The sequence below is a fragment of the Haliaeetus leucocephalus genome, unplaced genomic scaffold (genome assembly GCF_000737465.1).
Source record: "Haliaeetus leucocephalus isolate CR32 unplaced genomic scaffold, Haliaeetus_leucocephalus-4.0 Scaffold317, whole genome shotgun sequence".
NCBI lineage: Eukaryota > Metazoa > Chordata > Aves > Accipitriformes > Accipitridae > Haliaeetus > Haliaeetus leucocephalus.
Window position 1 is genome coordinate 7,732,993 of NW_010972753.1, and position 14,419 is coordinate 7,747,411.

At 38.7% G+C, this 14,419-nt stretch overlaps 1 protein-coding gene across 1 annotated transcript; it reads left to right on the plus strand.

Annotated features, from left to right (window-relative positions):
* Window positions 1-580: 580 nt before the first annotated feature.
* Window positions 581-13,081, plus strand: PRRG1 (proline rich Gla (G-carboxyglutamic acid) 1). Its single transcript, XM_010571335.1, has 3 exons — window positions 581-624; window positions 4,824-4,984; window positions 12,534-13,081. The coding sequence occupies exons 1-3, from the start codon at window positions 615-617 to the stop codon at window positions 13,056-13,058; spliced, it is 696 nt and encodes a 231-aa protein (XP_010569637.1). The 5' UTR covers window positions 581-614; the 3' UTR covers window positions 13,059-13,081.
* Window positions 13,082-14,419: the final 1,338 nt, after the last annotated feature.

Sequence of the window (14,419 nt, forward strand, 5' to 3'; positions counted from 1 at the left end):
CCTCACATGTATTGCAAGTTCCTTCACCAAATCACAGGTCTTGTTCTGCCCTTGAACTTTATGCAGCCATTCTGTTTTAATCAGTAGCAGACTCTGAATGGATTTGCATGTGTTCATTCTGATTTCACAAAATCTGATCCATAGACTAAAGATAACGAGTTGACTTGATGATCTTTGCAGAGTGAATTTAAGTCTTAGATAAGGTATAAGTAATTACAGTGGAGAATGCAATACCTTTCAAGTTCAGTTAGGTAAAACAGAGGTTGCAGATTTGTTTAAAATGATACACACCTTCTATTTTATATTAGCATTTTTGCATTTTCTAAATATGGAAAGCTTTGAAAGAGATTAAAGTATTCACCATTTCACAAGAGTTATCTTTTTTTGGACAGTATTCCTATACTACTGAAATTAGTCTGCATGTGGTAGCCGTACAGCTCAAAAGAGGGATTAATCTTGGTCATGGGGTTTCCAACACTGATATATTTGTAACACTACTTGGGAATCAAGAGAAACTTTTCCAAGTTCATGGTAATTCACAAACTCAACCAGATGTTTCCTCTTTTGTTTACAGACTTGGTATTTGCAAGTTCCCTGCCTTGACAGTAATCATCATGGATAGTGGTAAGTTTGTTAACTTAGTAATGAGTGTGCATTCTTTATTATCCGCTATCAAGTGGGCATTAACACACCACAAAACTGTCCTTTGCTCAAAATCCCAGTCAGTTTGTGCAAAAAATGTCCTCTGCTATTGAACTGGGTTTGGTGTTACATGCGGTGCAGATCTTTGCCCACGCTAAACTGAACTGGAATCATACTACTGTTCTGACAGAGGTATTATATGCAGAGCATAATAATCATCACAGACTCATTTGTGGACCTTTGAAAGCTGGCTGCAGAATGAAGACCACAGAGCTGAATTTCCAGCCTTGAGTACTTTAGTTTCAACTGTTTTTACGCTTGTGCCAGTAACTCCAGGTTCTCAGAGCAGAAGTCACTTTTTAAGCTTCCTAAGTAAATGCTCAAAATTCTTTTTCTCCCTTCTGCACTGTGCAAACCAAATAGTTTTATTAAGATCACCTGCAGAAAGATTCAAATTTATCAGTAGCTGCAGCTTCGAATTTAAAATTGTTCATTTCTAGTATTTAGTGGTGGTTTTAATCTGCTTGGGTGTTGGTAAGGAGTCAGAAAAAGGAAGCCTCAATAATGGTCTCAATAGAGCTGGTTTTGGTGTCCAGAATGCCCTGGGATTTGCTTTGGCAACACTTCTGTGTCTCAGTACTTCTCCCATGCTGCTGCTGCTCCCTGCTCCTTCTGTCACTAAAGACCTGAAGCCTATTTTCTTTGCCTGTGACAGTTTCAGCTGGCAGGATGAGATGTATATATCCTCTTGTGTCCTTGCCTGTCTCTGATTCTGATTGAATTTCGCCTTGCTAGAGTATCTATTCACTATTATGATCGCACCCAGGTTTTCTGGAGAACATATAATACATTGATCTGACTGTATTACTCTCTTCAATAATAAATGAAACTAAAACTTTGGAGTGATTTTCTTTGTACCTTTCTGATGCATAAAGACTTGCTAAAAGCCAAGTATTACAGCTACACACAGAGCACAAGCATGTCTGAAGAAATAAACATGTATTCAAATGCATTAAATTTGATAGTTTTATATCTTCATCTATATTCTAGAAAAATTGTGAGAGGAAGAGACTTCAGATATTTGTTTCTGTGTCTATGTTACATAATGCCAAAGTCATCGTTTTGATTTTTCCTTTATCTTGTATTTGCTAGTTAATCTTCTTGACAAAGTGAAAAAGTAAGTTTTATCTTGCTTCATTATTCTTGCCACGTGCAGTTCCTCCCTGATTATCTTCAGCTCCATAGTAACAGCTGTAGTGAATTCAGCCACACTGTGGCTTGGCTAGGTGGTCATCCAACACAAAGCAGGTTTTTTTACACCTATGCAATTAAATGTCTACATGGTGATGGTCCTGGAATACTAAGCAGTCAAAGTGGTTTCTGCAATATAGTTCCATTATCTCTTTTTACAGGATTCATCAGGCAATGACTGATTCTCATTAAAACACTGTATTTCAGTCAGTATCTCCATCAAGATTGCTTGGATCAGTGTATGTTTTTATGTTTCCTTGGTACATTTGTATTGACTTCTCAATAGGATTCAAAGTCACTAGGAGTGTGCAGAGCTCTAAAAATGTCAAATCAAAGCAAAAAAATTAATATACTTCATTTTTTCCAGCCTTGCAGTGTCAAAAGCTATTCCTGGTCTGGATTAACATAGATCATTATTTATCAGATAGATTCAGAATTAATATGGGGTGTGGTTTATTTTCCTCAGCGGGCTTTTTTGCCTGTGATGTATGCATTTTCTATACTGTATTGTGAGAGAAGAGAGAGACTTTCTGAATACGAATTGCTAAATAAAGAGTTGGGTTTTTTAGATAGTCATATATTGGCCACTCTTGAATATTGAATTATTTTAATGTTTTGCTGTTCTTCATCAATGCGTTTTGATGCAGATATGTATGCTTAGCTCTTTTTGGAAAACTAACCTATTACCTAGAAACTCATCCCAATGTGTATCAAATGCAATATTCCATAACATACCAGTTTTTAAACCTTTTTTGTCAGTTTGCTGCTTTGGTAAATTGGAAAGTGCATGCAGAAACAAAGATTTGTATACTGTTTCTGGGAGCCAGAACCTTTAAATCAGGGTATTTTCAGCTACCTGCGTTTTCCTCTGTATTTCTTTTCCCTCTGCATCCAGTACAAAGCTGTCGTAGTTTCTCTTATTGCTCTTTTCAGGGATGGATTCCAGCTGTGAAATGAAATTCCCTAGGTTTTATCTGCTGAAGGAAGGGAAACTTGATTTATAGTGCATTATCTACTCTTCGGTGACTCCACATATGGGGACTCTTAAGAGAGTCTGGGCTGTAGGTTGTTCTGCTTCAGGAATGCCCACAGGAGGAGCTGGTGAGAAGTAGGTAGAGCACTGGCAGTCACTCCCCATGCGTGGCTGCATGCTGGCTTCCTGATGTGGACAAGTCCTTCAGCTCATTATGTTTAGGTGATCACTGGGGCATGTTGAAAGAAACCAAGTTCTTCAGGCCTAGAGGGGAGTCAGAAGAATTGTGTGGGAAATGGAAAGAAGCCATCCGTTTTTTTTCTTTCCTTTTTGAAGAGATTTTTGAATATTAATTTCTACGTTATTTAGTCAGTGAACTTACACAATAGGAGATGCCCATGTGCTTACCTGTGGTGCTGTAGAAAACCAAAATTGCGATAGGTACAGTTGCAGAGTTGTATGCACTGAACCTCTGGCAACACCATGAATAGTGTAATTAGTGTGGTGCATGTACATACCACATGTATTCAACTGAAAGTATAGGCGTGACTGGTGTTTTGGAGCTTAATCTTCAAATCTTCATTTAATCCTTTGCAAAAGGAAGATGACTGTCTAACAATTTAGACCAAAGAATACCACAGAGACTAAACAAAATGAAATGAATGTAGATCAGCCTAATTATGGTAGTAGCCTCATTGCTGAAAAATGCCACCACATCTATCTAAAGCAAAAGCATAGTGATCATCTTTTTAGACTTGCTGCCGTCCTTTTTTAAAATTCAAAATTGGATGATTAAGGAAAAAAACCCAGCAAACTGATTCATATAAAATTATAGATAAATCATTGCTTAAATCAGTCAGTCTCTGTCCTTCAGCAGACAATGACAGTTTGTCTTCATAGCAAATCGGCGCTCACAGACTAGCTGTAAATGAACCAATGTAGAAATGATCGCATAGGTCAGGAAAGTGGCATGAGTGCATTAGTATGCCAGTGCATTGAATAATTAGCCCCTCTTGCTGGCAGTGAGAGCCCAAGAACAGTGTTGCACTGACATGATGTTCTTGCTTTCTGACCTGAAATACTGTACGTATACCTCCTGGGTAATTAAGTCTGCTGGATTTTGGAGTGTTCCGGTTGCTGCATATTACTGTAAAAATCATTGCGTCAGGGAATTTGAGGGAAAGCTGGAACATCAGAAGAAAAGAGGTTGCTTCTAGCTCTTTTCATTGAACAGAAAAGTAAGGAAAGCAAATAAAGAATACGTGTGTCAGAACGTTGGTTGCCTTTTGGGCTTGTTTTGTTTGATTCATCAAATAAAGCAAGGTTCTGTGTATGATTTAAGAAAGTAGAAAGAGGCTACTTCCCCCCCACACCCCCAAAAGTGTCAGTATTTCATGGTTGAGATTTCTTGAGTGAAGGGAGCAAGTCTGCTTCAAAGTTGCTTAAGAAAACTTATAGACTTAAACTTTGATAAATCCAGCTGTTCTGGTGTGTGTGACTCTGGGTAATATTCATAAATATTTATATCAAAAACTTCAGAGCATTCTGGCTGTGATGCCCTCAGGCAGTTGCAAATATCTTTTTGGATGTTCACAAGCAGGATTTGTTTGTTCTGTGTTATCTTAGTTTAAGAAGTCGCTTGAGCTGAGCATGTGCCTGTCTCTTGTGAGCACTCTTCTTAGGCACTGGCTTCAATCTTGTTTAAGCGTACATGACTGTGATGCTGAATTGAGGTCCATTGCATTTATGAAGTTATAGCAATAACTACTGAAATTGTAGGCCCAACTACTTACAATAGTGAACAAAACTAGGAGAGGCCTTTTATCATATTAAATAAAGGGGAAGACTTTGAAAAAGCTCTTTATTTCTTAAAAGCACATTTTCTTTGAGTGATTTTGGCGTGAGGTTTTGGATATCTATTTTAGAAGTGACCTTTGTTGTCTCTCCTTTTATTCAGTGTTCTTAACAGGGGACAAAGCCAACTCTGTGTTAAAAAGATACCCGAGAGCCAACACATTTCTGGAAGAATTAAAGCAAGGTGACATAGAACATGAATGCAAAGAAGAAATCTGTAGCTATGAAGAAGCAAGAGAAGCATTTGAAAATGAGGAAAAAACGGTATGTTTTGGTGTGTATTTAAAGATGAGTGGGGTGTACTGATACTAAATTTTTGGGTGTGCTGAATGCTTGGGTGTTTTCCAGCATTACATTAGATTAGTTTTTCTTTTTGACCTGTTTATTTAAGCAAATAAGGTGTACAGTGGAGATGGATAGACTGCACAGCAATAACTTTTGAATCCTTCGTCCCACTTAAACTGAATTTGAAAGGGGTGGAAGTCTCAAAGGTAATTATGCTCATAAGTATTGTGAAAATTGACAACTGGGAAGAAAAGGAACATGAATTAATACCTCCACTTGAGAAAAGTGGGCAAAACTGTCATCTGTTTGGCAGCACTATTTACCTAAATAGCCTAGGTACTCGTTCTCCTGTCATCACACACCAGTCTGACCTGGATATTATAAATGCAGTTGTCTTGGAAGAATTTATGGGATTGGGACTGTTATGGGGAATATATAGAAGCAAAGGGCACAAGTCTTCACTTATCTTACTCCTTCTGGAATAACTTGTTTATTGAATATGTTCACATAAAATGAGTGAGCAACTCAAAAAGTTTTCCACTTAAAATACACCTTTGAATCCCGGGTGCTGGTGTAGCTGGCCAAAGTGTTCAGTGCCCAGACTATTAATAGTCTAAAAATAAGGAAAGACTAGTGGCCTTCTTCAGGCTAAAATCTGCAAGCCCCCATGATCTAAAACATGGAAAGCACAATAATCTCAGTGTTACCATGTGTTATGCAAGGGCAGTGATGCATTAACTTGATGGGAATGAAGCAGATACGGCCCACACAGAGTTGTTGCATAATTCTGTTGGCTTCTCTAATTAAAAGAAGCTTGTGGGCTAATGGCTCTGCAAGCAATAGCTGCACATCATACCCAACATATCTTATATTGCTTCCCAACAAATAAAAACAGCACACAGGTTTTTCTTGGTGGCATCTGACCTATTTAATGCAATACAATCGAGAATTTTTTTTTTTAAATTCAAGACAGACATGGCTGAAATTAGGGCTGAATTTGAGGATGAATCTAAAGAGGAAAAACAGGTGCTAGAAAATGTGAGTCAGAAAACCTATGTTCAAAAAAACCTTCTATCCCTTGTGTGTTTTTGCACAGGCAGATTGTACTTGCAAGGCCAGTGGGTTAATGGGTGAAGTGGCACGGGGCATTTCAGATTTCTTCCAGAATTTACACAGGTGATGCATTCCACTGTTCAGTGGCTGAGCTCCACATCAAAAAATAGCGATGTGTAAAAGCGTGCTGAACGTTTTAAGTTCTTGGCATCTTTTTGTTGGAGGTCATACCTGGGGAGATGGATAAGGCTGGAATGAGAACTTTATGATTTATTAAAATGAAGTAGTAGAACATGCAGTGTCTCTTCAAAGCTTCTTCTTTCTGAAGGTTTAAAATGCATGCACACACATGTTTTTTACCTCCCAAACTTGGCTTGGTGTGGCCATTCCTAATGATAGCTCATTGTGTAATTAAGAATAGCGTGTACAATGACACAGCTTGTGTAAAATTCTAACACAATATCACTTTTGCTTAAGTAGCACAAGAAGTTCAAGTCACAAGACAAAGTGTAGCCAAAACATGTTGCTTTTCACTTCCAGCTTCTTTTGCCCCATTTAGGAACATTTTGTTTTGGTAGATAGCATTTCCCTTGCAGAGCTGTTTGGGAAATAATAAAATAGAAATAGTTACATTTCCGCTCTTGCCACAACCTTTGTGTCATAGTGGAGAAGGAGCTCCCAATAAGGTCCTGGCCTTTTATCCATTTCTGCTACTCTGTCCTTTTTGCCTAGCTGTTTTATTCTGTTGTTGGTAGCTTGTTAATGGGCCAGGCTCTACTAATGTGCAGTCGTGCCTGACCAGCCTCATTTACTTAGGCTTTATTTAGTCCATTGTCCCCCAGCAGTATTCATCCTTACAGCCACTTAGTAAGACTTAACTTCTGTGTCCCAGGGGAAGGAAACGGATGCAGTACGCTAGGATCATGATACAGTATGTTTAGAGTAAACAAAGATGCAATGATATCATAGTATAAATAGACTGGATTTGAATTGGGTCTGTAGCTTATTTATCTCATGGTAACTTTGTTTTGTGTAATCTCTCTCTTTGTATTTTTTATCTTGTCCACTTGGTTCTTTGTTTTTCTGCAGTCTTCCGGGGAGGTATGCAACACCCAGATTTGTAATATTAAAATAATATCAAGAAGTTCCCTCAAGTTATTTTTGATGCATGAGTTTTTCTTGGAAGTTAGCATTGTGTATGTTAAGTGTACATGCATAGCTGTCATGGAAATATTGAATGCCTTTAATATGGTGTAGGCTTGGGGATTTTGATAGGTTCAGAATTATTATTTAAAAAAATAAAGTTAATTATAAAGATAACACTATTATGTTAGTAAGGCTAGAGCCAACAGGGAAGAATTTGCGGGACTTTGTGGATAAAGTAGAATATGAAATTCAGCGTTGACAAATGTAATGCGTGCGGGGGGGAAAAGGGAACATTCATTATATATATGATGGGCTCTGAACTGAACTCGGGAACAAGATCTGAATTTGAATCTATGAAGACTTGAATTTAATGCTCAGCAGTCAAAAGCAAAACCTGAGTGCTAAGAATCCAAAGAAAGGAATAGGGATCAAAGTGGAGAAAATAATTATGTCATTGCGCACCTGCATCTTGAATGTGTTGTGTACAGATCTGATCTCCCTATCTCCTAAAAGGGAAATTAGTAGCTGAGGAAAGACCAGAGAACCAACAAAGTGTGGCAGTTGACCAAAGATATGAAAAGACTTCTGTAACAATAGATCGGAAAAGAGTTAAATCAGGGAATATGTGATGATGTTTGTGAGGAGCATGAACATTGAACTGAGGTCAGTCACTTGCCATCCTTCTGACAGACAGGGGAGCTGAGAGGACCTCAAAGGAAACTAGAAGGTAGAGGTTCAAAGCAAACAGAATTATCTCTTCTCACCACAGATAATAGAACTGTGGACTGCCTTGCCGCAGGATGTCTCGGATCTTAAAACCTCATATAGGTTCAGAGAACAACAATATAAATGAATGGAAGATAAATCGATCTGGAACTACTGAATAAAAGGGGTCAGCTTTGCCTAACAGAAGTCTTGAAGTACAAATACGTGGAAGCTGGGAGAGTATCGCTGCCTGCTTGTGTTTGAACTCTGCTTTTGGCAGTCTCTTAATGATTGTTGTCAGAGAAAAGGTAACAGATTAGGTGAACCCTAGGTCTGATCTAGTAAAGCTGTGTATTTGTAGTACCTGTAGCCTGCAGGCAGCACTGTATGTGGTCACTGGTCAGTTGTCAAAGGTTGTTGGGAGACTCAAAGATTTGTTTAAAGGTTACTGTGCGATTGAAGCACTGATGTTAATTTTATTTCCATTAATTCTTTTTTTTTAAATTATACTGCATGAAGATTTTAAAAGCTAGAAGTCACAGATTGCAAGATTCTTTATATAGCTCTATTCTAGCAAAACAAACAAACAAACTATTAAAAAGCTTAGCAAGCAACTCAAAACTTGTCAGCACGACATCTAAAATGATGTGATCAAGTAAGACTTCTAGCATCAGTCTATTTCTAATTATGGATGCTGGATAAATACCCAGAAGAGAAGAGGTGAATCTTTTCCTGCCAACTGAAACTGAGGGCACACCAGAAGAAAATGGTGTAGTAGGTACACTCACTTCCCATTATTGCTTTGTTTGCATCCTCTGCCTACTGAATATCAAGCAGTCTTCTGAGTGGTATATTATTAGTCCACCTTTAAAACAAGTCAGACAATTGACCAAGAATCATTTGAGGCTGACGATGCTGCCAAATGTAGTAAAGGCCTCAGCTGAAATTCTCAGCAGGGTGCGAGTCTCTTAACTTTCATGTGGATCCCTTATTTGATGCAGCGTTCAGATCCAGTTGACTGATGCTGACTGTTCTGAGAAGTATTAGAAATAAAAGGGAAACAAAATTCTGGCAAATTGGCCATAACTGTCTTTGTGTGGGATGCCCTTGAGAATTCCTTTTGATTATTTCAAACTGGATTTGCCAAAGCAGTAAGGGACATTCAGAAAAGTAGTTCTTAGCAGGAATATACATTAGATGTTTTCTAAGTCTTTTCCACTGCAGTTATCTGATTCTGTGGCTTGCTTAACTTAGTTTTTCAGCCTTTTAAGGCATATACGCCTGGTATTCCCAGCCGTACAGCACTCAAGGATAAATTATTACTGGAGTGTTAATTTTGTTGAGTAGTAAGAAAGTCCTTTTTGTTGTTGTTTTAAGAGACCAGCAGCTGCGGATGGGATGTTTGTGGTGTTAGTTTTCCAACTTTTGAATTACTCTTTAACTTTCTCTCTGAGTTCTACAGCTGTTTCCTAGGTTTTCAGTATTTTCCGCTTCTTGGGTATTTTCATAGCACTTTGTACAAATCCTCACACTGTGCAAATTCATCCAAGTTCTCTGCGGTTTTGTTGGGCATGATTTGACTTTGGCCAGGTGGCTTGTCCTCCTCCTGTGCCTTCACTTTACAGTGCAGTGTAGCTGTGGGATGACAGAGCAGAGGGGGAGCTGCTTGGCAGCTGTGCAACTTGAACCTGAAGTATTAGTTTCCTGCAGTTCCTGTCAGTTCCATCAGTCTGAAACTAACAGTCTTTGTGCTTCTCTTTGAGATTTGGCTTGCAAAAATACAAGCTGGAAACCTGAGGTCTAGTACTAGTATGTTTTTCGTTGGTGGATTTTTGTGGGGTTGGGGGTTTTTTTCCAAAGAGGAAAATATAAAGAAAGATTATTTTTTTTAAATGATGAAACAAGTGTTTCTTTCACCTGTGTGCAGAACTTTATTCTTCTGTCTCTGTAAGATAACCTTAGATCTGAAGCACTGTAATTTTTGACATGGGTGTGTGTGTCTAAACTGTCTTGGAATTTATTTCCTTTGTCTAGCATGTAAATGAAAGTGGACATTAAACTACTTTCATCCTTAAGGCAGTTTAAACTCTTAAGCTCTTTATGCACCTGTATGGTCACACCATCAACTTGAACATCCCCCACAGCCACGCACCCTATTCTGAACTAATTGCCTGCCACTCTGGGAAAACAGCTTTTCTGCTGCTATGCCGTGTTGCAGAGTGACAAGGACAGATGCTGGTATTTCAGCTTTCTGAAGAAGGTACAGAGACCTTTTCTCCAGCAGATAGAGCTGAGCTAGAAGTAACATGGAAACAGTACTAAAATACCAGTCACAACTTACTACCCTTCCATTGGAGAAGGTGCATTTCCTCTGCAGTCTGCAACACAAAATATATTACTAGGGGAAAAGTGTGATTTCTTCTTTTTCATCAAATCTACCTTTCTCCTCCACAGAGTCATTAAAACGATACATCCTTGCGCAGTATATTTGATGACTTTCAGTAAATCTTTGCAACTTTGGCCTCAAAAACAAACACTGCACCATTTTATTCCTTTGCTGCTGTTGAGGCCACAGAACAGTGAAGTGGGAAGTTTGGTTCCAGTACAGACAGTAGCATTTAATAATTCTAATGAATCCTTACCAGCTTTTTTAGTTGACAATATATTTATTCCACTAAAGAATCTAGTTACTTGTATTCAAACCAGATGGAAAGGTAATAGGTAACAGATCTTCTTAATTGCCTGGTGATCTGGTGGGGAGAGGTGAGGTTTTTGGTTTTGTCTGTTTTTGGGTTTGTTGGGTTTTATCATGCAGAGATCCCAAAAGTCCTCAGCTGTGCAGCTAATGCCAGTTTTTAAATGTTAGTTTCCCCCCTCAAATATGTTTTTCTGAAGTCAGCACAGTTGATCTGGAGTTCACTGTGGAACAATGCATCAAGGAAGGCTTTTGCAGAGACTTGCTTGCTTTGAAGCCAATGCTACCTGACTTAGCTTATACGATTTGTACCTGGGTTCACATCAAAGAGCAGCACTGTGATGACCTGCTTGTGATGTCAAGCCTTGGAATTTAGGAAAAATGCCTGATCCTGGGTTGCTGTAGGAATTAAGACTTTGGGGGGGGGGGGAACTTGTACTGAGTATAGGGCTAAGAACAACTGAATTTATTTTTTAAAAAAGAAAATGTACAGGATAGCCAGTTGTTTCATGCACATGGCATTGCTCTTAACCTTAGTAAATTCTGATCCAGAAGCATTGCGAGCATGTGTTTTGCCCATGGTGTCCTGGTCCTGGCTTCGCACAGGGCAAACAGCCTCCACACTAGAGGGGCCATGCTGCTTCTGGACCCAAGCTGCCTCTGAGATAAGTTTGGTGGCATTATCTGTTTAATGCTGATCATGTGGCAGCAGTCCTGAACTAAAAGAATTGATGGATCTGATTTGTCTGCACAAAGTCAGTCAGTCTGCAGCCTGAGCATCTCGTTTACTAATAACTGAGCAATGACATCCATTTTTCCTGGTGACTATTTTATAAATACTTGCATGTTAGATGTGTGCTATCATTTAAAATAAATGCTGGCATGAGTGTGAATGGGCCGGGTCTCTGCATTTTTAAAGAAAACTAAAGAGTTCAGAATTTCTGGCATGGATTTGGTGGGATGGAGGTAATTATTTTTTTCTTAAATTATACATGACTATAAACCCCAGTACAGTGGAAGTGTTTCTTAGTAGGAGAAACCCTATGCTACAGGTGAGGATGACTACTTTTTTGAGGCAGGGTATGTTTTCCTTTGTACTGTTTTTTTCATAGCATTCACAGCAGAGAGAATTGGATGGCGACATGATCTTTGTGCTCTTGCGTGTGCATATTAATATAGCAAAGAGTACTTTCAAGTACTGGTATCCCCCTTCATCTTTGTTTTCACTTGTTCATATTTTCACTTTTCACTTTGTTCCATTTATCTGTAGCTGTGCTGTCAAAAAATCTAGAATATAATAAGCTGTGTAATATTCTCATAGTGCTGGAGCTATTTTTAACTATAAACAGAGGGTATGAATCAACTCAAACTAAGCTGACAACGATTGCTTTATGAGCCACATGGTGGGGGAAGTCTAAATTATGAGATGACAGTACAACATAGTTGTGCTTTGCCAAAATGGTCTGTCATTCCGAAACAGTATTTCCCTGTCAAATTGTATTAGTATATTCTTACAATTTTAAAACAGATGAACAAAACACTAACTTTTCCCTTGAGTGGTGCTGAAAAATTTTGATCCACCAGAGGGTTGATGTGCATGCTGATTAGATTTTTTTATTATTATTATTACCACTACTACTATTTTTTACCTGGTCCTGTCTGTGCTGCTGTAAATATTAAGTGCAGACACAGGAATCTTAAAAGCAGTGAGGAGCTGATTTTAAAAAAACAAAAACCCTTTTGTATCACTAATCACATCGGAAGAAAATTTGAAAGTTTATTGTGTGTGCTTATCCATACCAGTTCTTATTTTAATCATCAGTATTTGAAATGCCTTTTTTTCCTCATTCATTTAAAACAACTTGCTTACAGTGATTATTTTTTTTAACTGTCTTATAGTTTCTGACTTATCCTGTCTTGCTCTTCTAGAAGGAGTTCTGGAAAGTCTACAAAAATGGACTTCAGGGAGAAAGTAACACAGGACATACCTGGTATTCATTTTACCTTGCATTTCCATTAATCATTGGCCTTTTTGTTATCCTCATTGTCATTTTTGTCATATGGAGATGCCTGTTTAAAAAGAAAATGCGTAGACAGTCGGTGTACGTGCATAGGGGAGCCCACGAAGCAATGGGTGATGGTGCTGTGGCTGATGGCAGAGGTCCTCTTCCGCCGCCTCTCAGCATTGTTCATTCCCCACAGGAGGAAATGTATGAAGTCAGTGGGCTTTCTCCAGGAGGTCTGAGCTATATGGATGGACGGTCAGACTCAATATCCACAAGGCTCTCAAACTGTGATCCTCCTCCTTCATATGAGGAAGCCACTGGCGAAATCAGTGTGAGAAGCAGTGAAACTGAACAACATTTAGATCCACCCCCGCAATACGAAGACATTGTGAATTCCAGTTCAGCCAGTGCCATTGCACTATCTCCTGTTGTCACCGGTACTAAGTAAAGCAAGAAGAATGCTATGGACTTTTTAAAAATTACTAATCATTTTGTAGCACTTTATCTTGGCTTATTATGCATTTCTGTAATTTAATGGACTTGTACAATGAACTTCACTTTTGTTTTAGATTCTCTTGTTCTTTGGGTTTGGGATTTTTTTCCCCTATGGCAGGTCTTAAGGAATCTGTATTGAGAGTGAGTGCAGGTACAAACGTGGTACTCTGTCATACTTCTCAAAAGTCCCTCTGCTTTGAGAGATGTCACTTGTTTTATTCAGAACGTTGTCCACATTCCCCACAAGATTTGTGGAATCCCCCTCCCCTTTCTTACTGCAGACTGCCAGAATTGCCTGAAGTAGGGAATCCTTAAGCAACATTTTAGATAATTATTTACACTTAAAGGGGACTGATTTTGCAGTATCGCCTCTTGTCTGGTTGGTTCCTTTTTCTCACTTGGGTTTTTGTTACATGCTGCACCCTATCCTGGGCCCTTGGAAGGCTGAGAGCAGTATGCCTTTGTGTTCAAACCAGTATCTCGTTAAGAGTATGCTGGCATAATAGCAATAATTTCAGAGTCCTAGCAGAAGAGGTGTAGTCTAAAGCTTTTGCTATTAGAACTCAAAATTCTGTAAATGTTTAGAAGCTAACAATTCAAGATACTAATTAGTGGATTTAATAGTGTACTTTTCTGTCCGAGTTCTGCCTTTCCTCTCTGTTTTCCTATCTGTTTGTACGTGTGTATTCTAGAGGTGAGAAGTGTGCATGTGTTAACTTTAGAACTTGAAAGTTCATGCAAAGGTAAATAATGAAATACTATTATACTCAAGAGTGGATAAATTCCTGATCATAGTCTTCCTATCATAGTCTTCACTGGGACCAGGCTATTATCCATAAACACATAAACCCAAAGGTATTAATTTCCTTTTTAAAAGGGGAAAAAAGGGAGAACATTCGAGGTGTGTGACTTCCCCCCCCCCGAAATAAAAACCCCTTCCTCAAATCCTGATATTCTTTTGCCTCTTGCATATGTACATGTACCATGTGGGCACCTCGTATTGGTGGCTATGGAAATACTTTGCAGAGGATATAGATACCTTTTTTCAACAACCAATACATTTATTGCTTATCCATTCCAACAAGGTGCTTCTGTTGCAAAAGTTAACAGTATGTTATAAAGAAATAAAGCTACTTACATTTTTCATTGTTTCTAAGATCAGTGTAGTGCTTTTATCCATGACATGAATTCTTAAGGCGCACTCCGTTCTCAGTGTACACAAGCCTTTTTTTCACAGCTCTTGGGTTACGGGTGCTCATCAGAGTAAGAGCTGCTGGGAAGCATGTTAGTCCAGGCTGGCTCCAGAAGTTGTGT

Bases quoted from the DNA above. Each gene is read 5' to 3' on its own strand.
- PRRG1 (XM_010571335.1), top strand. The intron at 4,985-12,533 runs GTATGTTTTGGT...TTGCTCTTCTAG, and splicing joins TTGAAAATGAGGAAAAAACG to AAGGAGTTCTGGAAAGTCTA.